The sequence below is a fragment of the Podarcis cretensis genome (genome assembly GCF_951804945.1).
Source record: "Podarcis cretensis genome assembly, chromosome: 16".
Classification (NCBI taxonomy): Eukaryota; Metazoa; Chordata; class Lepidosauria; order Squamata; family Lacertidae; genus Podarcis; species Podarcis cretensis.
In genome coordinates, this window is record NC_137186.1 from 15,455,685 (window position 1) to 15,480,606 (window position 24,922).

A 24,922-nucleotide genomic window follows, 5' to 3' on the forward strand; every position below is an offset into this window, starting at 1 on the left:
CTTTCTTATCATTTTAACTTTAAACATATTATTCTATAACATCACATATTTAAATCCTAAGACAATCCAATACTTGCAAGTAATTCCATTTAAGTTATCTTTAACATATTTAGCTAAATAGTCTTTAAATTTCTTCCATTCCTCCTGGTACTCCTCCTTCTGGTCACAGACTCTTCCGGTCAGATCGGCTAGCTCCCAAAAGTCCATCATCTTCATCTGCCACTGACTATTTTTCCTTTTACATCCTGTACAACCCTGTACATCTCACCCCCTCCTGCGCACCTGCCCTGCTGGAGGAGACAGAAATCGGGATGTTACAGGCAGGTTAATCGTGCCCCCCAGCCAGCTGCCTCCCTTCCTCATTCCTTTCTAGCAACTCTGCGGGCGGGAACAGTTTTCTCTCCATCATTGCACCTGGCATGGGCCTGCAAGGAGTTCTCTGTAGCAGAGGAGAAGCAGGAAGCCAGATTCTAGGCCTAGTGATCAGATGGGAGCAGGGCCTAGCAGCGAGGCAGAGCTGGTGGTGCAGAATGGAGGGGTGGGGTGCCCTGCCTTTAACCCACCAACCCCAATTCCACTTTGTGGGTATGGAGAAGTGCGGTTACTCAGGAGTAAAAAAGGGATTCTAGTTTCACAGGCCCAAGTTGGGGAGGCAGTAGGGACAGACTAAAGGCTGTGGTTCGGTGCTAGAGCATCTGTTTTTCAGCGATAAGGCCCTGAGTTCAGTCCTCTGCATCTCCAGCTGAGGCTTGTAGGGATTCCCGGCACCCTGGACAGTTGCTGACAGTCGATGTTGACATTCACTGAGCTAGATCAGCCAATGGTCTGAACTGATAATGAGGCCTGTTCCCATATTCCTATTTAAGTCAGCATCGCCACCCATAAAAAACAGGTTTGTTTCATGTGTATGTCATGAAATTCTACTCAATATTGATCCAGAGCAGAACTCCAGGGTATAGTTAGCAGGGTAAAACTTAAACATGTTGCAGGATTCCAAAAAAATAGACCAGCAGCAATTATATTTCAGCCAGCAGAGCTTTACTGCTACTGAAAGCAAATGAGCATAATGGTCACAAATCCAATACATTCAGGATTGGCCCTGTCCATAAGAAATCCAGTTACAGCAGACTTAACTTAAACTTACAATAATTTATAAGACTAAACCTTAATCCTTTATACAGAACACCACACCAGAAAGAAGAGAGATGGAAAGAGAAAGTCGGGGTCTGGGATTGCCACCATGGAAGGGCAAGGGAGGAACGGCGGTGAGGGCAGATATTATTGGCGAAGGATTTTGCGATGTGGTGATGCTTGAACCCCTTCCAATCTACACCCCATCCCAAGGGACATGGGTAGGGTGAGCAGGGATTACCCACCTCTGTCATTGGTGCTGTGTGCAATGAAATGTGATAAAATCAATGACAATAAAAGCAATTTCCAATCCAATATAAATTTATTTATATTGGGATTTAAAAACAAACAAACAAAAAAACACCACTTAATATTTATTTCATTTCATTTGTGAAAATTTTCCCCAAAGCAGGTTTTTAAAAATCAAGTACAATGGCATCTAACATTTCCCTTGAAATGCAGTGGAAGCCATTCCTTAGAGCGAAGATGTCCTCTTTCTGTCGTTGCTCACAGATTTCGTTACAGTTCTTCCGCTCCACCCATCGAAGCCGGCTCTTGCGCCTTGAGGACTAGAAACATGCTTTTGCGAAGACGGCGCTCAGGCTTCCAACGCTGCCCTGGGCCGATTCCTGCGCCCGTGGGGCAACTGGCAAGAGGAAGGCGAGATACCCTGGCCCAAGCCAGATGGTCCCATAGCACCGGGGCGCCGACCTTAACGCGCGCTTTCTGCCCGGGCGTGCGCGGCGCCTTTGGGATTCAACCCTGCTGCCCTTTGCAGGGGAGGCTGGGCGATGAGGGCTGCGAACAGCTGGCCAGGAAAGGGTGTTCGCTGGGAGCTAAGTGGAACCAGATGTTGGGTGGAATCCTTTTGGCAACTCCGGCTGCCTGGCGGGGGGCCAGGAATTCAGCGTGGGGGGCTGGAGAGGGGAGCCAGCGCACAGTCTCCCAGGGAGCCCGCGCCTAACACTTCGCGCTCTGCACGCAGCCGGGATCGGGGCGCGTTTGGAGAAGGCAAGAGAGGGTGCCGGGGGGTGCCAGGCGGCTGCCAGCGTGGTGAGTGGCGGGATGTGGGGTTTGGGGGTGGGGAGGGAGAAGGGGCTGGAGGAAGAAGGAGAAGGCCCGGGCCTGAAAGAGAGAGAGAGAGAGAGAGAGCGTGCGCCAAAGGAAAACATCCCTGCGCACTCTCCCAAAGTTGGCGATCCCATCCTGGGGAGAGCCCAGATTCATTGCCGTGGGAGGTGCCAGGCAGGCCCCCTCTCACTGTGCCAAGCCAAAGATGTTTGAGGAGGGGGAGAGAGACCTGATGCTTCCTTTGAACTAAGCGAAAAGTTTCAAGGTGCCTTCTTATATCGGAGACAATGTAGGATCTCGGCTTCTCCAGATCTCCAGGGATCACTTTGCTTGCCCCCACCCCCGGCATCCTGTGCCCCTCACTCGCTGGGTGAAGGTGGCGGCTCCGTCTAGGCTTGTTTTGCCCTCCTGAATTGCTTCTGAAGTTTTCCTCCGCCCAGGGCTTCCAGGGCTGTCCATCCCAGCTTCGGAAACCACAGAGTTTCTTGGGGGGTACAGAGAGAAAAGCTGAAGGGCTCTGTGGCAGCTGCACATGTGAAAAGGTCCAAAATGTCTCTGGCGTGCTCTCTGCTCAGCTGGTGGGGAAGGTTGGCCTCTGATCTATAGCCTGTGCTGACCAATGTCTTACCCATACTATATATACCGTATTTTTCGCTCTATAACACGCACCAGACCATAACACGCACGTAGTTTTTAGAGGAGGAAAACAAGAAAAAAAATATTCTAAACGAAACAGTGGATATATGATTTTTGTGGTTCATGCTGTGGCCACAGACATGTGATCTGACAGTGAGTTTGGAGTAGCCCAATGCAAAAATCCTGAGGATCCATGTGGATCCATGCTTTGTAACCATGGAGGAGGGAAGGAAAAGGAACCATCGATCCTCTGCTCACGACTGCAGCAGATCCCCCCCGCCACCCGCAGGCATTCGCTCCATAACACGCACAGACATTTCCCCTTACTTTCTAGGAGGAAAAAAGTGAGTGTTATGGTGCAAAAAATACGGTATATATATTTAAAGCGATGCCTCCTTAACAGCCAGGGCTTTCCTTAAATAAACCTGGGAACTGTACACCAGCTGTGGTGTACCTCACCGTAACTATGCCGGTGCAAAACAGTGTTAGGTCCAGATTAGGTCGTCATATTTAGAATTAGAATTAAATAAGAAAGTTTGCTGTCAGTGGTGCTTGGTAACATTCGACTTGGTAGGGCTGCAATTTTTAACCCTGCTGTTTTCATCACAATAGGAGGACTTCATATAGCACTTATTTAGAAATGTGTTCCACATGTATATTAAGATCAGCTTCCTCAAAAATAGATAACACTGCAAGTGGGGCAGAAGAGATAATATAGCAAATCAAAATTGTATTGATTGCTTTTAAAACTGCATTTCTTTTCAAACTGATTTCTTTTATTCCTCCCCCCACCCCCCCAAAAAAAGAATATATGATTCAGTAACTGGGCCAGCATCTTGGGAAAAGAGAAAAGTTGATGTACAACAGACATTGGGGAGTTATATACCATTTATGAATTGCATGTAGGAACAATTCCTTACATTTTGCTGAAACGGAGTGGAGAGGGGGCTTAGCCCACATTCTCTGCCAGGTGTTGTCCTCTGTGTCCCAACCCATGTCTTGGCTCCATGCTAATCTTAAACCAAGCTACTTATTCGGTTCCTGTTTCAGTGAAAGTTTACATAACCCAGAAACCAAACCCTTCGAGTCATTAGAAGTGGATATAATTTAAGCTCTCAAAATTCGTCGACTTATGGGTTGCAGTGCATTTTCATTGAGCCGTTGTTTAAAAATGCAAACATTTGATGCCATGACAACCGTGGGATAGAGGTAGGCCCCAGTTTCTTCTCCATTTCCATCTTCATTGTGGGTTTGCTATTTTTTTATAAAAATCACAGAGACAGTAAAGTCTCCTAACCCTCCACTCACCCAGATCAAATGTGTGGTTCTGGAAGTCAAATGAGTTAGAGGAAGATTCTGGACAAGGATTCCAAACCACCAGTATCAACACTGATACGTCACTTGTAAGAGCCTATTATGAAAGTGAGTTTTATTCTTAAGATTGGATGATAAAAACAAGAATGCACTAAAGGGAATGCCATTTACCTGCTCAGATTTTTGGGGTGTCCACGACTTAGTACCACCCTCGTTAATCAAAGAGAGGATATGTCTCAGCTGGCTAGCCAAATAATATAGCTGTAAATTAGGTAAATCCCATCCACCCTCTAACCAAACAATAAACCATTTCCCCCACCCCGATTCTCAGAGATTTTTCATCAAAGGGAAATGGATTAATGTTTTTCTGCCAAATCCTAAACTGAGTAGAGGGAATTGATGTATTGAATTACTCCTACACATCCATTGCCAGAACACTAAAAACACGAAAGCTTTTGAAATGTGAGGAACACTTGTTTCTATTCGCATGCGGTTTTCCTCACTGCAAAAATCAGTTTTATTTTTTCATTATCCAAAAGATTTCCTTTTCTAAATTAAAAGAACAAAGTATTCCAACCAACGAAAATGATTGTTTCATTTGATCCAGCATGGCTCTGTCCTGAAAATGTGAAGTAATAATCTGTTTATGTGCACCAGAGCAATTACAATGTCTTTTTGCTTGTGCACAATGTCCACCTTTTTCTCTCGCTCCTGACTTCGAGGGCACCCTCGCCGTCTTCCCCCTGTCCGCAATGTCCCATATGACTCTCTTTGCTCTTTGTCTCCCACCTGCTGACCTGAGCTTTGCAAAAACGCAAAGCTCTTCGGACTTCAGCTCTTATGTACATTTTGAGGGGTGAGTGAGTCACCGTTCAAACCAGGGTGGAGTTGGCACTGGGTGAGGAAGAGGCTTCCTGGGCACCAGGAAAAGTCCTGCACCCATGGGTGCCATCTCTCTGACCCCAGCTAGGCGCATTTGTCCCAGACAAATGTGCAGCCTTCGACTTGACGGTGGTGGGAACTCGCTCGCCCTCTGTCCTCATTTGCCCCCAAGGAGACTGCTTCTGGTGACCTGGAACTCCCAGGGCCTCAACTCTTTCTTGGCACCCATGGAGGTGCCCTATTCAACCATCGGCACCCCTGCTTTCCTCCGAGAGGCTGGCTGTCGCCTCATCCACTCTTCCTGCGAGACCCAGAGGATGCTTGATGATGGGGTTTAGCCGTGCCCGAGGCAAAACTCAGCGAGTTGGCTGTATTTTAGGTATATATACATTAGCCCAAACAAGAGTTATATTTAGCACTGCCTGGAGACCATTTCTGCCTTGAAGCAACATTCAACACACGGGGCCCTTTCATCACCTGAAAGAGGTGCATTCCTGCAATAACAAGCCAAGACCCAGACCTGCATTTATTCCTAACTACTCCTTTGATACTGACTCAATTCTAGTGCTCAGGGGACGGTGCAATTGCAAGTGGGGAGGAGAGCTGTTCTTGCCCTCGGATCCTGTTTGCAGGGGGTGGGCATGTGATTGGCCCCTGTGCTGGGCGAGATACTGGCGTCTTAGTTATATGTTTTTAGGTGCCAGGCAAAAAACGTTCCTCCTAATCGACCAGGCCTTTGGCTGATTAATATTTGACAGCCTTTTAAATGTGTTTGTGGGAGGGGGGTATTGCTATGTTGTTTTAACTGTTCATTTGTTGCTTTTTCCTTGTATTTTTATTTTGGAGATCTTTTGATGAAGGGTGGTATATCAGGCAATCAATCAATGATGCGTCTCATCCAGCACGGCTCCTCTTCTTTACGCTAGGTTCCCCATCTCCTCTCTGATGGAATGTTATCTCTGCCTTGCCAGGTTTTGTTCTGTTTTTAATGAAAGGCTGGAGGAGGAGGAGGAGGAGGCAGAGCTGGATTGGAGTCAGGGCCTGGCAGGGAGTCAGGGGCCTGATCCGAGTCAGGGAGGTGACATGCCCGATATCTGCAATGTGAAAAGGGACAAACCTTTTGGTCTATGGTTTTTAAAGCAATCAATACAAATTTGAACTGCTATGTTATTCCTCCTGCCCACCTTGCAGTGCTATCTAGTTTTGAGGAAGCTGATCTTAGAGTATATAATAAAAAGCTAGTTGTTCTGTTTGGGATGGCACAATGGCTCGTTTCTGGAGAGATCCAAATGGTGCCAGTACTTCTTTTTGGTATTCTGAAGTTTGGGAACTTCATTTAGAAAAGTTGACCAACAAACTATGCATTTCCAGAGGGAAAATGCGAAAAGGATAGATTTTCAGGGGTTTGGTTTCATTTTATTAAATATATCATAGTCTGTTACCTCCCTCTGCTTATTATCAATGGATTGGGTTGAGTAAAAAATATATTTTTCCTCTTTTAAGATTAATCCCACCCATGACAGCAGTGGGTTTTATTTTATTTTACCTTTAAAACTATACCCAGCCTTTTATTCTCTGGTGCCAGCCTGATGTGTCTTTTTCTTGCTGTCGTTGAGGTTAGCTCAATAAATAAACTAAACAAAATAGAGGAGTTGTCTGCTCCAATTCCAGTGCAATAATAAAGAAGGGTGAGCATGAGAGGGCCTTGCCATTGTCCTTCTACTGTTAGTAGCACCTGAACTGCAAATTTGGGAGCCCATATTTCATCCTAGGGTGCTCCTAGGCAGGGGATTAATATTTCAAATGGGTCTGTCAGTTATTGCAAACAGACCGTTGGCAACAAGTGATTTTTTTATAAAAAAAGGTTCTGGATTTTCCACAAAAATAGTAAATTTGAATTAAATGGGGGAGGGAATTAGAGTGGCGCTTGTGGCTTAAACCACAGAGCCTAGGACTTGCCAATCAGAAGGTCGGCGGTTCGAATCCCCGCCACGGGGCGAGCTACCGTTGCTCGGTCCCTGCTCCTGCCAACCTAGCAGTTCAAAAGCACGTCAAGTGCAAGTAGATAAATAGGTACCGCTCTGGTGGGAAGGTAAACGGCGTTTCCGTGCGCTGCTCTGGTTCGCCAGAAGTGACTCAGTCATGCTGGCCACATCACCCGGAAGCTGTACGCCGGCTCCCTCGGCCAATAAAGCGAGATGAGTGCTGCAACTCCAGAGTCGGCCACGACTGGACCTAATGGTCAGGGGTCCCTTTACCCTTTAGCTTTTATGTTGATGCCAACGCAGTCATGTGGGCCCTGCGAACAGCTTGCATGAATGAGGAGAGCACCACTCCTGCAATAAGCACCCCTCTGGAAGCAACCCTAGTCGCAGCCATCCTTGCTTCTACAGTAAGATATATTGGATTTCTGTTTTAAATCGCAGTGATCATTTCTAAATTGTTGCCCACGCATATGAAATGTTGATCTGCAGATTCTGAAGCTAAGTCTGGATCAGGAAGCTTGTTCTTCTAATCCCTGGGAGCTGGGAGCTCCCTGTACTTACTTTTCTGGGGTAGTTCACTGGAAGCTGCCGGGGGGATTACAGTGGACTTTGCATCATACACTGCCTGATGCGGTATAGTGGCTAAGAGACTAGCTCATGGCTTGTCTGGAGAGAGGACATTCTCCCTAGCCACACCCCCTCTCTGCAGGTCACACCCCTCACTGCCACTGCTTTGCACCCTCCTTTAGTTCCGACCATCCCTTCTCCTAGCTTGAATATACCGTAATTTTCTGTGTATAACACGCCTCCATGTATAAGACACCCCCTACTTTGGGGGACTCCAAATTATGAAAATATTACTATCTGTGTATAAGAAGACCCCCCCCCCCATTTTTAACAGTAAAAAAAACTAGTCTTATACACGGAAAAGTACGGTAAATTCTGCCCCTGCCTTTTGCTTGCATTGAAGGAAGGAGAGAGAGAGAGAGAGGTCTGTGTGCAGAAACTGGTCTTTTGCAGCCCTCTCTGGCACTGCATGCAAAGCAGGTGCTTGGCCACTGAACTCTGCGGATCGTTTCCTTTAAAATCTCGTATTTCAATTTCCCCCCTTTTCTACCCTACCTTATGAACAGCTCCTGATAACTCAGAAGTCTGCCTATCTCCAACTTGGGAACAAGCACCTTGAGTTGCCACCTGGGCGTAATATCCACCCATTCTTCTACTTTTCAGTCCTGCTCAGCCCTGTAAAGGTTTTCTCTTGGGAAGAGATGCGCTCTGCACATGCACAGAGGCTCTTAGTGTCTCAGTACTATGGAGAGCATCCAAAAAGCAGCCTCCCTTTTGGGACATGGAAAGGCGGTCACTTGGCACCCCACTTTGCGTCTTGCCTACCATTCGGGCAAATAACTGCTGCGTGCTGTCACTGCCCTTAACCTCTAACCGGCCTCCTTTCCCCCAGGCAGAACAATGAGGTCTGTTTCATGTCTCCTCTTGGCAACGCTTCTGAGAGCTGCAGTTTCACAGGAACTGGAGGAACCCGACACTTACACGGTAAATGGCCTGGGCCTCCCACCATGCTGGAGTGGATGCTGTAGGGCAGGGGGGGGGTTCCAGCTGCAAAACAGGCATGCAGACACACACACACACAGAGGTGCTCCCAGGAGGTGGTTGTTAATGCTGCTCAGCTTCCATGCAAGAGATGCATCCTCATCTGGGGTGGAGCATGACAGGGGCTAGAGAGCCAGCGTGGCAGTGAAAGAGGTGGACTAGGAGAACAGGGGGAACCTGAGTTCAAATCCCCACTTGGCCGTGAAGCTCACTGCATCATCTGCCACAGACTTTATCTCTCACCATGGCGTAACTCATGGGGCTGTTATTTGGGTCATATGGAGCATCTTGGAGGAAAGGCGGGCTACAAATGTCACATGTCACAGTGTGGAGTACTTCTGTTTATAGGGTGCCAGCTGCCAAGCCAGCCATGCCTCCTTGCAGGATACTCCATTCCATTGCCCTCCCACCCCCAACAGAGTTCCCATAAACCCTCAATAGTCAGTAAGCATTCCATGCTATCTGGGTATCTGGACTGCTTTGGAGCCCCCTCATTCCAACCCTTTCCGGTTTTTGTTTTCTAAATACAGTGGTACCTTGGGTTACAGACACTTCAGGTTACAGACTCAACTAACCCAGAAATAGTACATCAGGTTAAGAACTTTGCTTCAGGATGAGAACAGAAATCGTGCTCCGGCGGAGCGGCAGCAGTGGGAGGCCCCATTAGCTAAAGTGGTACCTCAAGGTTAGGGACATGGGTGGCGCTGTGGGTTAAACCACAGAGCCTAGGACTTGCCGATCAGAAGGTCGGCGGTTTGAATCCCCGTGACGGGCTGAGCTCCTGTTGCTCGGTCCCTGCTCCTGCCAACATAGCAGTTTGAAAGCACGTCAAAGTGCAAGTAGATAAATAGATACCATTCCGACAGGAAAGTAAATAGCATTTCCGTGCGCTGCTCTGGTTCGCCAGAAGTGGCTTAGTCATGCTGGCCACATGACCGGAAGCTGTACACCGGCTCCCTCGGCCAATAAAGCGAGATGAGCGCCGCAACCCCAGAGTTGGCCATGACTGGACCTAATGGTGAGGGGTCCCTTTACCTTTACCTTTTACCTCAGGTTAAGAACAGCTTCAGATTAAGAACAGACCTCCAGAACGAATTAACAGTAATGCCTCTGAGCAAGCGTAGGCCGGAAAATAGAAAGGGGCTCCTGCCCCTTTAATAGTGCACTCCTTGAAATGCCCTGCTCTACACTACTATTAAAGGGGCAGGAGCTCCACCCTATTTTGCCTTAGCAGTGGTGATGGTGGTTTCTAGGTCAGTGTTGTTTCTGGGTTAGAGTTGCACACATGCCAGGCCTTAGCCTCAGAATACATTTTTGATATGTTCTGTAATACGTTGGCTCTTAATGGCCACTAAATATTCATGGGTAGACCAAAAGGAAGAGGACTTGCAAGACAGAAGACGGTGTTTTAAGCAGGACTGAGCATCCTTCACCGGTTGTCTTGCGGTGTGGCAAAGGGGATGGTAGTCCCCAAGTCGGGGGCCTGATTGATATCTTTTAACTCATTCCTATATGTCCTCCCTCTGCCCTAGGAATGCACTGACGGCTACCAGTGGGATGCGGAGAGTCAACATTGCAAAGGTACAGCCTGACATTCCAGATAGCCATCTTGTTGAGGACAGGAATGGGGAAATTGGACAGTTTGGGTTTCTTTTGGTTCCTTATTCTTTCCATTTTAAGGTTTTGTGTTTTTTTAAAAAGAAAACTCCTCTTGAAAATTTGTGCACATGCGTGAGGTCAAACTGTGGACCGAAATGCATGTATTAGTATAAACACACATGAAAATTTTTATAGTTTGCCTTCATACATGTTGTTTTCCCAGTTATCGTAAATTTTTTGCATGCTTTTCTCACTTTGGTGCACAATTTCCCCACCAAACATTTCCCCATGTTTTTGTGTGCATTCCTTGGTTGGAGAACCACATTTTTAAACAAGGGGAGTGGGGACTGCGAATTTTGAGGGACAGTTTGGTTTCGGTTTACATATTGGCTTAGGAAGTGCAAGTACAGTGGTGTCTGCATTAACATGTGAGCAGAGCAAATCTCTTCCTCGTACCTGGTTGGGGGAATAATACGCATTGTGGGAGGAGGGCTGTAGGTCAACCTGGGGTGAGCCTCCCATCCTCTTGGGTGTCTTTGTTGGCACCCTAGTGCCTAGAGACCAAGGATGGGGAACCTTGGGCCCAGGGACCAAATGTAGCCCTGCAGCACTCTCTTGGGTCTCTCCCCAGCCACACCCCCTAACTGTCCAGGCTCCCCACCTTTCTTGAGTGTTTTTCTCTGGCCATAATGTGTCCTTGCATGCTGACGAAGCCTCTTTCTGGCCTGGGTGGAAGCTAGAGAGAGTCTGTAGAAACCAGCCTACAGGCAAAATTTACATCTGTAGCCCTGCCCACTTTTACCTCTGTCCAACCGCTGCTGTCCTGCGGCCCTCAGGAGATTGCCCAGAAGGGAATGTGGCTCTCAGGCTGTGGCACAGGCTGGGTAAGCAGCAGTGTTAAAAGCTCAGATACATCAGCCAGGCACCAAATGGCTCCTTAAACCAAGGTTTCAATCACCAAAACAGAATGTCTAAAGTCTTATAAAGTCTTATTTTTCAAAAGATGGATTGACTGTGATTGATTAACATCTGGCTGGTTCAGATGACAGCCTTAAGCCTCGGTTAAGAACTTTGAGAACTTAAAGAAGAAAAGTCCCTTGATCCAAAGACAGTCAACAGATATATTGGCCTCTTCCGACTTCTTTTTATTAACAGCGACTGCACAGTCGCTGCTCTGGCTGCACAGAAAAAGCATTTGGGTTCCTGAAATTCATTCCAATTGTGCAGATAAAATATACGGTAAGTGTTAGAATTCTACAGCATGCGGGATTAGTGTGTGAAAACAGTCCAGAACCAAGATCTTAGATGATGGAGATGTCATGCGCCATCCTGGCACCCAGGCATCCTCACTTGGTCACAAGTGGTTGGAAGCTAGGTGCAAAAGGCACCTGGCTAATTTAAACACTGGTTCCTAAGTGGTGACAGTGGCAAGGAGTTCAGGCATCGCTGGGGTTGTCTTGGCCTAAGGCCTCCACTGAACGTGGAAACAGCATTGGCTAGGATGTCTCCTACAGCGAGCTGGAACTGACAAGAAGAAGGAGAGAGCCTGGGTGCCCACCTCCCCCCGTCTCCCCCTTATCCTGCCCCCACCTGACTCTGCTTCCTTCCTCTTCCTCCCACGCCACCCGCCTGCCAGATGTGAACGAGTGCGAGACCATCCCCCATGCCTGCAAAGGGGAGATGAAGTGCATCAACCATTATGGGGGGTACCTGTGCCTCCCCCGCTCGGCCTCTGTGATCAACGACGTGAACTCCGAAAGGGCCCCTCCCCCCAGCCCCCCCAGGCCCAGGCCCCCCCAGCAGGCCCAGTACTTCGTACAGAACAACTGCCCCCAGGGCTACGAGCCGGACAGACAAGGATCCTGCATGGGTGAGTAGGGTGGCAGCAGCAACCCGGAGGGCGAGGGAGGAGGGGAGATCTCAGGGCATGGGGGATGTTTAGCCTAGAGGAGACTTGAGAGGGGGGGACATGATAGCCATTAGATAGATAGATAGATAGATAGATAGATAGATAGATAGATGATAGATATCTGAAGGGCTGTTGTCCCATGGAAGATGGAACAAGCTTGTTTTCCGCTCCTCCACTCCTCCTGAGTGAGACCCAAACTAACGGATTCAAAATAAAAGAACTGAGATTCCGACTAAACATTAGGAGGGACTTTCCTGCGGTAAATGCTGTTTGACAGTGGAACAGACACTCTCAGAAGTTGGTGGAGGTTTTTAATCAGTGGTTGGATTCTTCTTAAGGGACAGGGGTGGCGCTGTGGGTTAAACCACAGAGCCTAGGACTTGCCGATCAGAAGGTCGGCGGTTTAATCCCCGTGACGGGGTGAGCTCCCGTTGCTCTGTCCTTGCCCCTGCCAGCCTAACAGTTTGAAAGCACGTCAAAGTGCAAGTAGATAAATAGGTACCGCTCCGGCGGGAAGGTAAACGGCGTTTCCGTGCGCTACTCTGGTTCGCCAGAAGCAGCTTAGTCATGCTGGCCACATGACCCGGAAGCTGTACGCCGGCTCCCTTGGCCAATAAAGTGAGATGAGCGCCGCAACCCCAGAGTCGGCCATGACTGGACCTAATGGTCAGCGGTCCCTTTACCCTTTACCTATACCTGGATTCTTCTTTTTTTGGCGAACACTCAAAGCCGAGTAAGATTGTCTTCCATAAACACGGTTTTAACAGCGAGTCCGTAAGTGACTGTGGAGGCCAATTCTGGATCCACACATCTTTCCACAGTGGGGACATTGGTTTCTGGGCGGGAGTTGATCACAGTGTGGATTTTTCAAGCGTGCCTTCCTCTTAGCATGTTTCTCCCTTGCATCCTGAGTTCGAGTGTCTTCAAAGCCCATGACACCTTTGGTAAAGGCTGTTCTCCAACTGGAGCGCTCGCAGGCCAGAGCTTCCCAATTGTTGGTGTTTGTACTACATTTTTAAAGATTTGCCTTGAGACAGTCTTTAAACGTCTTTCGTGACCACCAGCATTACGCTTTCCATTTTTAAGTGGTGGGCTCTCCTTCCTTGGAGGTTTTTAATCAGAGGTTGGATAGGGCCACCTGTCAAGGGTGCTTTAGTTGCGATTCCTTCATTGCACGGGCTTGGGCTAGATAACCCTTGGGAGAATTCCTTCTGACTTTACAATCTATGCAGACTGGGGCTCTTTGGGCAGGAAAAAGATGATGTGCAACTTAATTTGAAGTTATTGCAGTGATTCGGCCTATATCTGACATGCATTTTTAAAAAATGAGCCAGGAGGGGCTGGGTGTTTCTTGGGTGCTGTAGCGTCTTTGGTGAATGGGATAATAATAATAATAATAATAATAATAATAATAATAATAATAAATTTATTATTGATACCCTGCCCCTCTGGCTGGGTTTCCCCAGTCACTCTGGGCGGCTTCCAACCGAATATTAAAAACAATACAGCATCAGACATTAAAAACTTCCCTAAACAGGGCCGCCTTCAGTTGTCTTTTAAAAGTAAAATAGTTGTTTATTGCCTTGACATCTGCTGGGAGGGTGTTCTACGGGGCAGGTGCCACGACCAAGAAGGCCCTCTGCCTAGTTCCCTGTAACCTTACTTCTCACAGCGAGGGAACCGCCAGAAGGCCCTCGGCGCTGGACCTCAGTGTCCGGGCTGGATGATGGGGGTGCACTTTGATTCCAGGAAGTACAAGCAGAGTGGCTGGGCACCCCCTGCCTTTCAACCTCCTTCCTCTGTGTTTGCCTGTCTCTTATTGGGAGCCCGCCCCTCCTCTCCCTCTCCCCTCCCCTTGCTGCCATGCTGGAGCCCCAGCTGTGTTTTTCTTTTTGTCCCATTCAGACGTGGATGAATGTGAATACGATTCGCACGACTGCCAGCCGAGCCAGCAATGCATCAACACGCCTGGGGGCTTCCATTGCCAGTGCCCGGACGGCTATCGGAAGATCGGCACAGAGTGTGTGGGTCAGTGTGCCTGAGGACTGCGCCCATGGGGTGGTCCTCGGTTTCTGCCAGGGAGTGTGCCTTCATCTTGGGCTGCATGCAATGCAATGGGGCTCTGAAAGGAATGGAACATGTGGGTTCGCAACAAAATATTGCAGCGCAGAGGGCCGGCCAGCCTCTTCCTGTATATTCCATTTCATTCCCTCTGCCCCTGTCTTGTTTTGCATTCCCCCTTGGCACCAGCACTCATGGGGCATTCCAAAGCCATTCAGCCTGTGAAATATACTCGGAGTCGAGAGTGGATTTCATGCTCTTTATTCAGCTCATAGTGGTGAGGAGGAATGGAAGTTCCCCCAGAATGTCTGCTTTATATACATTATTTACACAATGAGCCCCACGTGATTGGCTAATTCCGGGATTCTCCTGTAGGCCAATCAGGTTGCGGATTCACTTCCACCTGGAGCTGGATTGGGTGGCTCCTGTGGATCAGTCAGACTGCTGCATTCTGGATCCTATTGTTCTAGGACCAATCAGACTGCTGCATTCTGAATCCTATTGTTCTAGGACCAATCAGACTGCTGCATTTTGGATCCTATTCAACTCAGTACATAACAGCCTGCTCACTCCTCATCCCTTGAGTTTCTCCCGGCCGAAAATGATTTCTTGCAGTTCTTCTGGGTAGGGACTCTGTTCATGCCTAGAGGCACAGCAGGGAGGTGGCGGGAGGGGGTCAGAGCCGCTGAGGATTCCCTCTCCTTTCTCCCACTTGCAGACATTGACGAATGCCGCTATCGCTATTGCCAGCACCGCTGCGTCAACTCCCCAGGCTCGTTCTCCTGCCAGTGCGAACCTGGGTTCCAGCTGGCCAGCAACAACCGCTCATGTGTTGGTAAGCAGGGAATGTCCTTGTCCTACCCTGGTCCCTCGCAGGTCTTCGATGCCCTGGTAGAGATGGCCACTTACCCTATTGGAGAGCTGCCGTTCCTTGCAAATCCTGCCAGATGTTGTGGAGGGAAAGAACACAAGCTTCATGTTCAGAAGGTCCCCTGTTCAAAGGACCAGGAAGCACATGATGGGCAAGACCCTTCCTTGCTTAAGACCCCGGGGAGCCGCTGCCAGTCAGAGCAGGTTGTATTGGGCTAGGTGGACTGTTAGCTTGATCTGAGCTGTGGTTCGGCAGTCAAAGATCTGCTTTGCATTCAGAAGGTTCAATACCTGGGGCATCTTCAGGTAGGACTGGGAGATACTCTTGCTTGAAACTCTGGCTTGCCGCTGCCAGTCGATGTAGAAAACACTGATCTAGATGGACAAAGAGCCTCATTTTGTATAAGGCAGCTCTCTATGTTCCAAGGATTAAGGCCTTTGCTCACTGGCAGAAGGATGAGTTCAATCTCCAGTTTCTTCAGTTAGAAAGGATCAGGTCCCAGCTGATGGGAATGACCTCTCTCTCCCTGGGACCTTGAGAGCTGCTGCCAGTCAGAGTAGACAGTATAAGGGTTGGATGGACACATTGCCTGTCCTGGTAGAAGGCATCTTCCCTGTGTTCCTAAGAGGAAACGGCAGAGGCAAAGGAGGGAATGAATGTGAATGAATGTGGCTATAGGTAAAGGTAAAGGGACCCCTGACCATTAGGTCCAGTCGTGGTCGACTCTGGGGTTGTGATGCTCATCTCGCTTTAGTGGGGCGTACAGCTTCCGGGTCATGTGGCCAGCATGACTAAGCCGCTTCTGGCGAACCGCCAACCTTCTGATCGGCAAGTCCTAGGCTCTGTGGTTTAACCCACAGCGCCACCCGCGTCCCAACTATTTAATTTTAGTTACAGTCAGGCTAAGGAGTTAAGCAAGGCTGGAGGATCGTATCAGGCCCACTAGAACTCCCCATTTCACCTGCCGGATCGTTTTGACCAAGCTCTGCTTACCTGCTCAGGTAAAGATGAAGCAGGGCTGGAAGAAAACAAATTGCTTTACATGGAATCCAGCTTTCCATTTAGCTCAGTATTGTCTGCACTGACTGGCAGCAGCTCTCCAGAATTTCAAGCAAGGCTTTCTGCTCCCCCATCCCGCTCTACTTGGAGATGCTGCAGGGGATTGAAACACAGAACCATAGAATCACAGAAATGTAGAGTTGGAAGGGGCTTCCAAAGGTCATCTAGTCTGACCCCTTGCCATGCAGAAATTGTAGCTCAAGAAGCCCTGGCAGGTGGCCACCCAACCTCTGCTTAAAAACAAGGAAGGAGATCCCACCACCTTCTGAGGTCACAGAACAATAGATACACAAAGTTGAAAGGGGCCCTCAAATGTCATCTAGTCCACCCCCCCAAAATACTGGACCTTCTGCATGCAAAGCAGTTGTTCTACCCCCTAGCTACCCCTCTTCCCCATGAAGGGTCTTTGCAGGCAATCGCCATAGATTGCATCACTTTGCAAGCACTTGCAGTCAGCCAAAGGCTCATTAGAAAAGCTGGATGTTTAGGAAGGATTTGAAGGAGGCAGTGTGCTGGGAGCAAGTTGCAGGACTGAGGGATAAAAAGGGGAATGAAGGAGATGGCCTGGAAACCCTTGAAGGGAACAGGAGGCCTCCTGATAGCTTGCTTGCCGACAAGCCATAAGAGGAAAACGCTTATCCCAGGGGTAAGGTGTGTGTTCCCTGTATGCCCCATAAATGCATAAACTGCTGCCAGCCGTTTCCACGTGGCAATGGCATCTCAACCCCGCTTAAGCTTTTGCAACCTCTCCTCCAGATGTGAACGAGTGCGAGATGGGGGCCCCCTGCAAGCAGCGTTGCTTCAACACGTACGGTACGTTCATCTGCCGCTGCAACCAGGGCTACGAGCTGGACCAGGATGGCTTCACCTGCAACGGTAGGTGGCTCTGTCTCCGCCCCATTTCTCCACCCCCTTCTTCCTAGCTCCGCCTCTGCCCCTCCTGCTCCGGAGTTCTCCAACCTTGGGTTCCATGGGTGTTGTTGGACTACAACTCCCATCATCCACAGCCGTCTTAGATCTTAGGCTTCTAATAGCATGAAGCCCAAAGTTGGCAAAGGGAGGATTCCCAAATCCTGAGACTTGACACACTGCCCAGTTACGGAAGAGCAGATAAGGAAGAGGGCAACAAGGAAGCAGCAGAAATCTTTTCTTTTGGGGATAATTCAGACTGGAGCTCCCAGGGGTCAGAAAATGTTATTTATGTACGCCACGACTGCGGCCCGTGTTTTGTTAGCCCCAAAATGGAAAACGAGCGAGGTCCCAACTGAAGAAGAACGGCAACTTAAGTTGTCAGATTATACGCAGCTTGTAGACTTAACATATAGAATAAGAGAACAAGAAGAAGATATGTTTAGAGAAGATTGGAAAATGTTTATTGAATATATGGGAAGTAACTGTATACAGCTGAAAACGCTGGCAGCATTAAGATAAATTCAACAGTGTAAAGAAGTTTTGACGGAGGCAATAATGGAATACTGATTGGTATAGTTTTTGTAAAATATGCACGGATTTATGATATGTAAAATGAACCATTGAAAGAGAAGAAGGGAAGTCATTGAGATCTTAAAGATGTAAAAACGAATACCGTATTTTTTGCTCTATAAGACTCACTTTTTCCCACCTAAAAAGTAAGGGGAAATGTGTGTGCGTCTTATGGAGCGAATGCAGGCTGCGCAGCTATCCCAGAAGCCAGAACAGCAAGAGGGATCGCTGCTTTCACTGCGCAGCGATCCCTCTTGCTGATCTGGCTTCTGAGATTCAGAATATTTTTTTTCTTGTTTTCCTCCTCCAAAAACTAGGTGCGTCTTGTGGTCTGGTGCGTCTTATAGAGCGAAAAATACGGTACTTTAAATTGTAAAACAGAAAATTTAATAAAAATTGTGTGTGTGTGTATACATATACATATACAGTGGATGCTTGGATTGCGAATGTGATCCGTGCGGGATGCACGTTCACAACTCACAGCGTTCGCAACCCACAGCGGCACGTCTGTGCACATGCGGGTTGTGATTCGGTTCCTCTGTGCATGCACGACTGCTGAAACCTGGAAGTAACCTGTTCCAGTTCTTCCGGGTTTCGGCGGTCCATAACCCCAAAAAAACACAACCTGAAGCGTCTGTAACCCAAGGTATGACTGTATACAGTGGTACCTCGGGTTACATATGCTTCAGGTTACAGACTCCGCTAACCCAGAGATTGGGTTAAGAACTTTGCTTCAGGATGAGAACAGAAATCGTGCTCCGGCGGCATGTGTGTATTAGCAGCAGAAATCCTGAAAGCAAAAACAAGCCCAGTGACTCCAGAACCTGTCCTAAATCTTCTCCCTCCTTCCCAGACATTGACGAGTGTAGCTATTCCACCTACCTGTGCCAATTCCAGTGTGTCAACGAGCCGGGACACTTCTCTTGCGCCTGCCCCCAGGGCTACCAGCAGCTGAGCACACGCCTTTGCCAAGGTAAGTGTGGGGCAGGCATAGCTGCCTCGGAGTTGGGGTGGGGACACCCTCTGGCGCCTGAGCAGTTGTATATAGAATCCTAAGTTGTTTGTGTGAGGATGTTAGACACAGGTCAGGCCCCTTGTGTGCCTTTAGCTAGGGGTGCCACTCGATTGAAAACATGTTAACTGATAAACAGGTCATGTTTTCCACGGTGGCTCCCCACTAGTGGAATGATTTCCCTAGAGAAACATGCCTGGCGCCATCTTATTTATTTATTTACTCCCTCTCCTCCTTCCCCTCTACAACCCTAGACATTAACGAGTGTGAGACGGGAGCCTTCGAATGCACAGAGTCCCAGAATTGCATCAACTTTCATGGTGGGTACCGCTGCGTGGAGAAGAACAGCTGCCAGGAGCCATATGTGCAAGTCTCTGAAAAGTGAGTCTGGGCAGGTCAGGATGGGGGGCTGGGGAGGGGAGTGAGAGAGAAAGACCATCCTGGATCTGAACGATAGCAAAATCAACGTGTATTTCTGTAGCAAGTCCTGGGAAACGGCCCTTGCTTGTATACTTCAAAGGGAAGAAGTACAGTGGTGCCCCGCAAGACGAATGCCTCGCAAGACGGAAAACCCGCTAGACGAATGGGTTTTCTGTTTTGGAGGTGCTTCGCAAAACGAATTTCCTATGGGCTTGCTTTGCAAGACGAAAATATCTTGCGAGTTCCTGCGGGTTCCCCCCCTCCCCCCTTTTTCTAAGCCACTAAGCCGCTTATCAGCTGATCCGTTAAGCCGCTAAGCCGCTTAACAGCTGATCCGCTAAGCCGCTTATCAGCTGATCCTGATCCGCTAAGCTGCTAAGCCGCTTATCAGCTGATCCGCTAAGCCGCTAAGCCGCTTATCAGCTGAGCCGCTAAGCCGCTTAACAGCTGAGCCGCTAAGCCGCTTAACAGCTGATCCGCTAAGCCGCTTATCAGCTGAGCCGCTAAGCCCCTAAGCCGCTAATAGCGCTAATCCGCTAATCCGCTAATGGGCTTGCTTCGCAAGACGAAAAAACCGCAAGACGAAGAGACTCGCAGAACGGATTCTTTTAGTCTTGCGAGGCACCACTGTATTATGTATGATACTTTTTTTAAAAAAAACACTATTGGTTTTGAAAGCGAAATGGAGCCTCTCCGTCTAGAGGCAGTCTACCAGATGTATGGGTGACATTACAAGGCTAGGCTATTGGCCTCATACCATAAATAGGAGATCAGGGTTAGCGTCACCACCTGGACGCAATGGAGGGGATTCTTCTGTACTCTGCTTTCTTAGGAACAAAGCAGGATTCCTTATTTGCACAAATGGAGCCTGCGACAAAAAGTTGCAGCGGCATGGAGTGGCCCTCCTGTGTGGCATAGCCTCCATCACAGCCAATAGCCATTGAAACCCTCTGTGAATTGGGCTGATGCTCTTTTAAAGCCTTCCAAGTTGGCGGCCATCACTGCCCGTGGAGCAAGTTCCACAGTTTGGCGATGTGCTGTGTGAAGGACTTCCTTTGTTCTCTCCTGAATCTTTCGACATTCAGCTCTCCTGGAGGTCCACAAGTGTTCTGAGAGGAGGAAAATGTTTCTCTATCTGCTTTCTCCATGCCATGCATAAAACTTCCACAGTATCAACTCTTGCTGTTTCTCTAAAGTCAGAAATGCTGCAACCTTTTGCTCTTGGCAGAGTCGCTCTTTCCCCTTCACCATTCTGTTTTCACTTTTCTGAACCATTCCCAACAGTAGCTCAGTCAGTAAGAGCATGAGACTCTTAATCTCCGGGCTGTGGGTTCAAGTCCCAATGTTGGGCGAAAGATTCCTGCACTGCAGGGAGCTGGACTGGATGTCTACAATTCTGTGGCACTGCCAGTTCAAACCCCATGAAGGTATATGTGAAATTAATATTTTTTGCCCTGCCGTGTGTCACCTTACACTTGGCTTACACTGAATTGTGCTTGTCGTTTCACCGCCCATTCGCTTAGTTTGGAGAGGTGCTTTTGGAGCTCTTCACAATCTCTCTCTGTTTTGACAACCCTGAACAATTCAGTTCCTTTGGCAAGCTTGGCCACCTCACTGTCCTCCACCCACCCTCCCATAACCCAATTTGTTTCCGCTGTAGCCGCTGCCTCTGCCCAGCCACGAACCCGCTCTGCCGCGATAATCCGTCCTCCATCGTCCACCGATACATGAGTATCACGGCTGACCGAACTGTGCCCTCTGACATATTCCAGATCCAGGCCACAAGCGTCTACCCTGGCGCCTATAACACGTTCCAGATCCGCTCGGGCAACGAACAAGGAGAGTTCTATATCCGGGTGAGTCCCGCTTCCCAGCAGCAGCCATTCGGAGCGGCCCCTGCCCACAGCTGCCATCTTAACCGTTGATCTGTTATTACATATATATTCCAACATATCCCTTGTGCAGTAAGCCTGCACCTCCACACACCTCTCTCTGTCCAGGGAAACAAGAGGGAAGATCAGAATTCATGGGCATATTCCACCCAAGGAGGGTTTGGATCACAGTTTGTAAGGGATGTGGTCAACGAAAGAGTCCGAAGGGACAGATAGAAGTGCCATTGAAATTCCACTCAATATTGATCCAGAGTAGATTCCAATGTATAGTTAGCAGAGTAAAAACTTAAGCTTGTTGCAGGATTCCCCCAAAATAGACCAGCAGCAATTGTATTTCATTCAGCAGAGCTTTACTGCTACTGAAGGCAAATGAGCATAATGGTCACAAATCCAATACATTCAGGATTGGCACTGTTCATAAGAAATCCAGTTGCAGCAGACTTAGCTTAAACTTACAATAAGTCTAAAACCTTAACGCTAAGCATACCATGCACAGAACACAACACCAGAAGGACACCTATTTTTATAGTCAGCATGGCCTTGACAGAAGAGATAAGAGAACCAGTTTAAGCCAGCTGTACTCAGCTTCTCTGAAGGAATAACCCAAACATCATGCTTATTTCTTTCACACAGAAAAGCTTCCAGAACCCTTTTGAATTAAGTCCAATAGGAAAGATCTCTGCACATCAGATCAATGCTTTCTGTACCTAGAAATGCAAACTGGTGACAAGTGCCATTTTGCCCCTGGGCCTGAGGTCCCCCACCTCTTCCCTGGACCCTATATGTGGGAAGGCAATGTCTGTTTCAAAAATCTCCCAGCTTGAGCAGCTACCAGGCCCATCTTGAACAGACTCGGCCCTGGCCTGGCATTCTCCCTCCCTCTCCCCCAAGGCTCAACCTCCTTTTCTCCCCCACAGCAAATCAACAACATAAGCGCCATGCTGGTCTTGGCCCGGCCAGTGACAGGGCCCCATGAGTATGTCCTGGATTTGGAGATGGTCACCATGAACACCCTGATGAGCTACCGTTCCAGCTCGGTGTTGCGGCTCACCGTCTTTGTGGGAGCCTATTCATTCTAGCCAAGCAGCAGCACTTCCCCTTGCCTGGCTGAGGAGGGGAGGGGTAAGTCTGGCTTTTGGAGTGGGCAAATGAACCTTCATCCTAGGAATGGGGAGGGGGGAGAAAGAGAGCTGACCCATGGGTGGGTAAGTAATGAAATAATTGGCTGGACCCCTAGATTAAAAAATGCAGGGCTTTACACACACTCTAGTGGGAGAGAGCCACCAGCAGAGTTTAGAAGAGTCTCAAAATTAAGTGGGAGTATAGCATGGGAATAATGGGCTGTTAGACCCTTTCATATATCCTGTTCAGTTTGCCAACAACCCTTCTCTTTACCCCTCTGGCAATGAACAGACCGCACACTGCTAAGTAAGTTTAAAATGCTTTACTTACAAAATCCAAAGGTCTCATTCATGTGTTGTTCCATGCAATAGCAAGGAACACACATGTAGAATACTGTTGGGTACAAAATGCAGAAGATAGTTTCAAGCATGCGGTCTGAGCTTGGAGTACATCTTTCCTGGTTGGTTACATGGCACAAAGAGAGTGAGGAAAGGAAGAGAAGTTCACTTCTTCCCTCATTGGAGGTGAGGGTGTGTGGCTTAAGTGAGTCTAGGAACCCAGCTCTCTGGTTTTAACCCTTTCCTGCACTAACACCCTGCCTGAAACCCTGTAGAGCTACTGCTTAAAAGTACTCTTCATAATATTTCAGAGATTCCAGATGTGAGCCAGTAATAACAAGGAAATTCTGTGCTTTCAAGTTCAGCTCACAGCAGCTACCAGCTCTTATGGGGGCGGGGCATCCTAGGTTGGTGCAAACCGCTCCCCCACCCCTGAGATCTTCTATATTACAGTGCATGGTTACACTCTCTTCTTCCTCTCTCCATTGCAGAAACATCTGCTGGGTTGGGCTGTGTAAGAGAGGAACCGAGAGGCAAGAAGCCACGACCCCAGCGGCCAGGGAAGGGATCTGTCATGGCCTTTTGCATCTTCCCCGACCCCCAAGGCATCATCATCACAACTGGATGAAGAGGGACCAGAGCTGCGACTGGGGGGCCAGAGCTGTGGCTTCAAAGACGAGCGCCACCCCCTCCAGAACCGCCCTTTGAGTCACCACCCTGCCCGGCAATGGAACTCGTGCCCCCTTCTCCCACTGCCCCCTGCATCTCAGAGCACAGAGGGGCCTCCAGAACCTCTCAGCAAGGCTCCGTGTTTGTTTTCTGCTTAACAGAGTGAGGGAGAGAAAGACAAAACAAAAATTAGTAAAATGATTTTTTATGTGTGTGGAAAGGAAATGATTCAAATGTGTGTCTGGATGCTTCCCAAATGGACCAAGCGCTCCAGAATCTTTGGGGAAGACGCCTTGTCCTTTTCAGTCTCTTCAAGGCTCCCCAGCAGGTAGGAAGGCTTTCCCAGCCAGACACCCATCCTAGATGCTAGAGCTGGTCTAACCCCACCTCCAAAAGGATATTGTACTGCTAGGAAAAGTTGGAGCAGCTCCCATACGAGGAAAGGCTAGAACATTCTGGGCTTCTTAGCTTAGAAGAAAGGTGAGTAATTGGAGACACGAGACTTAACGCCTGGTGTTCGGCAAGTGAATAGGGAGATGTTTTTTCTCCTTCTCTCTGATACTAGAACCCAATGGGGGTGGGTCATCCAGGGAAGCTGAATGTTGCAAGAATTAGGACAGACAAAAGGCCGTCCTTCGCAATGGCCATACAGTGGTATCTCGGGTTAAGAACTTACTTCGTTCTGGAGGGCCGTTCTTAACCTGAAACTGTTCTTAACCTGAGGTACCACTTTAGCTAATGGGGCCTCCTGCTGCCGCCACGCGATTTCTGTTCTCATCCTGAGGTAAAGTTCTTAACCCGAGGTACTATTTCTGGGTTAGCGGAGTCTGTAACCTGAAGCATCTGTAACCCGAGGTACCACTGTAGTTAAACGATGGAATTTGCCTACACAAGTAGTAGTGATGGCCACTGACTTTTTTAAAAAAGGGGGGGGGGGAGTCTGAGAAATTCACGGAGGACAAGACTGTATTGTCCCTCCCAGATCAGAAGGCAGCATTTCTCACAAGCAGGAGAGAGCGCTACTGAACAAGTCCTTGCAGCCGAAGAGCTATAACTGGAACCTCAATCGTACCAACTTAGCTGCGATTCCTGCATTGCAGGGGGTTGAACTATAGATCACCCTTGGGGAAACCTCTCGCCCTCAAGGCGCCGTGAATTTTCAGCAGGGACCACACATTCCATACAGTTAAGTGCCGAGAAACCAGGCGAAATGCGAATGTGCGCACCTGCTGTGCGCAGGTCCCAATTGTGGGCTTTCCCCAGAGACATTTAGTTGGCCATTGTGAGAACAGGATGTTGGACTATTGCTTTGTCCCGCAGTCAGGCTCTTATGTAGCCGCATTCCCACCAAAAAGGGCAGGGGTGGATTTGAACCAGGAGCACGGGACCTGTAGCCCTCCTGATGTTGTTGGACTTCCAGCTTCTGCCCTGCTGGACCACTGGCTATGCTGGCTGTGGATGGTGGCAACCCAAGAACATCTGGATGGGCCACAGCTGTGCTGTTGGGAAGGACTGCAGCTGAAGGATGGAGCATCTGTTTTGTAGGCCCTCTGGTTCCATCACCAGCATCTCCAGGCAGGGCAGGGAGCGTCCTCAGTCTGAGACCCTGGAAAATCGCCACCACTAAGAAAGTTGGGGTTCCCCTCTCCTGATCTGAAGCAAGGGCCCATCAGCACAGCTTTGTACCTCTGAAGGGGGCAGGCCAGGTGACCCAGGCTGAGAAGCCCCACAAGTAAGGCAGCACAAAGGTGAAATAGCCAAGAGCTTGACCTGGCATGTATTTGGCTCAAATCTCCCTTTGGCCACAGACTCACCAGGTGGGAGCCTCGCACGAGGCGCTTGGTGAAGAGGCCGACAACGA

At 48.8% G+C, this 24,922-nt stretch overlaps 1 protein-coding gene across 4 annotated transcripts; it reads left to right on the forward strand.

Moving 5' to 3' along the window:
- Nucleotides 1–299: 299 nt before the first annotated feature.
- Nucleotides 300–23,289, forward strand: EFEMP2 (EGF containing fibulin extracellular matrix protein 2). 4 transcript variants are annotated; one of them, XM_079957579.1, is made up of 12 exons: nt 300–324; nt 8,483–8,570; nt 10,160–10,208; nt 11,863–12,096; nt 14,041–14,163; nt 14,915–15,031; nt 16,883–17,002; nt 18,462–18,581; nt 18,875–19,001; nt 20,701–20,896; nt 21,850–22,054; nt 22,884–23,289. In XM_079957579.1, exons 2-11 carry the CDS (start codon nt 8,487–8,489, stop codon nt 22,009–22,011), a joined length of 1,332 nt encoding a protein of 443 aa, XP_079813705.1. In that variant the 5' UTR covers nt 300–324; nt 8,483–8,486; the 3' UTR covers nt 22,012–22,054; nt 22,884–23,289. The 4 variants fall into 4 exon arrangements, with proteins under 4 accessions (XP_079813705.1, XP_079813703.1, XP_079813704.1 ...); XM_079957577.1 differs by lacking the exon at nt 300–324 and adding an exon at nt 1,617–2,184 and having other exon boundaries at nt 8,479–8,570; XM_079957578.1 differs by lacking the exon at nt 300–324 and adding an exon at nt 2,085–2,184.
- The last annotated feature ends 1,633 nt before the right edge of the window (nt 23,290–24,922 follow it).

Bases quoted from the DNA above. Each gene is read 5' to 3' on its own strand.
- EFEMP2 (XM_079957577.1), top strand. From the start codon at position 1,923: ATGAGGGCTGCGAACAGCTGGCCAGGAAAGGGTGTTCGCTGGGAGCTA. The intron at 10,209-11,862 runs GTACAGCCTGAC...CCCGCCTGCCAG, and splicing joins GGAGAGTCAACATTGCAAAG to ATGTGAACGAGTGCGAGACC. The intron at 15,032-16,882 runs GTAAGCAGGGAA...CCTCTCCTCCAG, and splicing joins CAACAACCGCTCATGTGTTG to ATGTGAACGAGTGCGAGATG.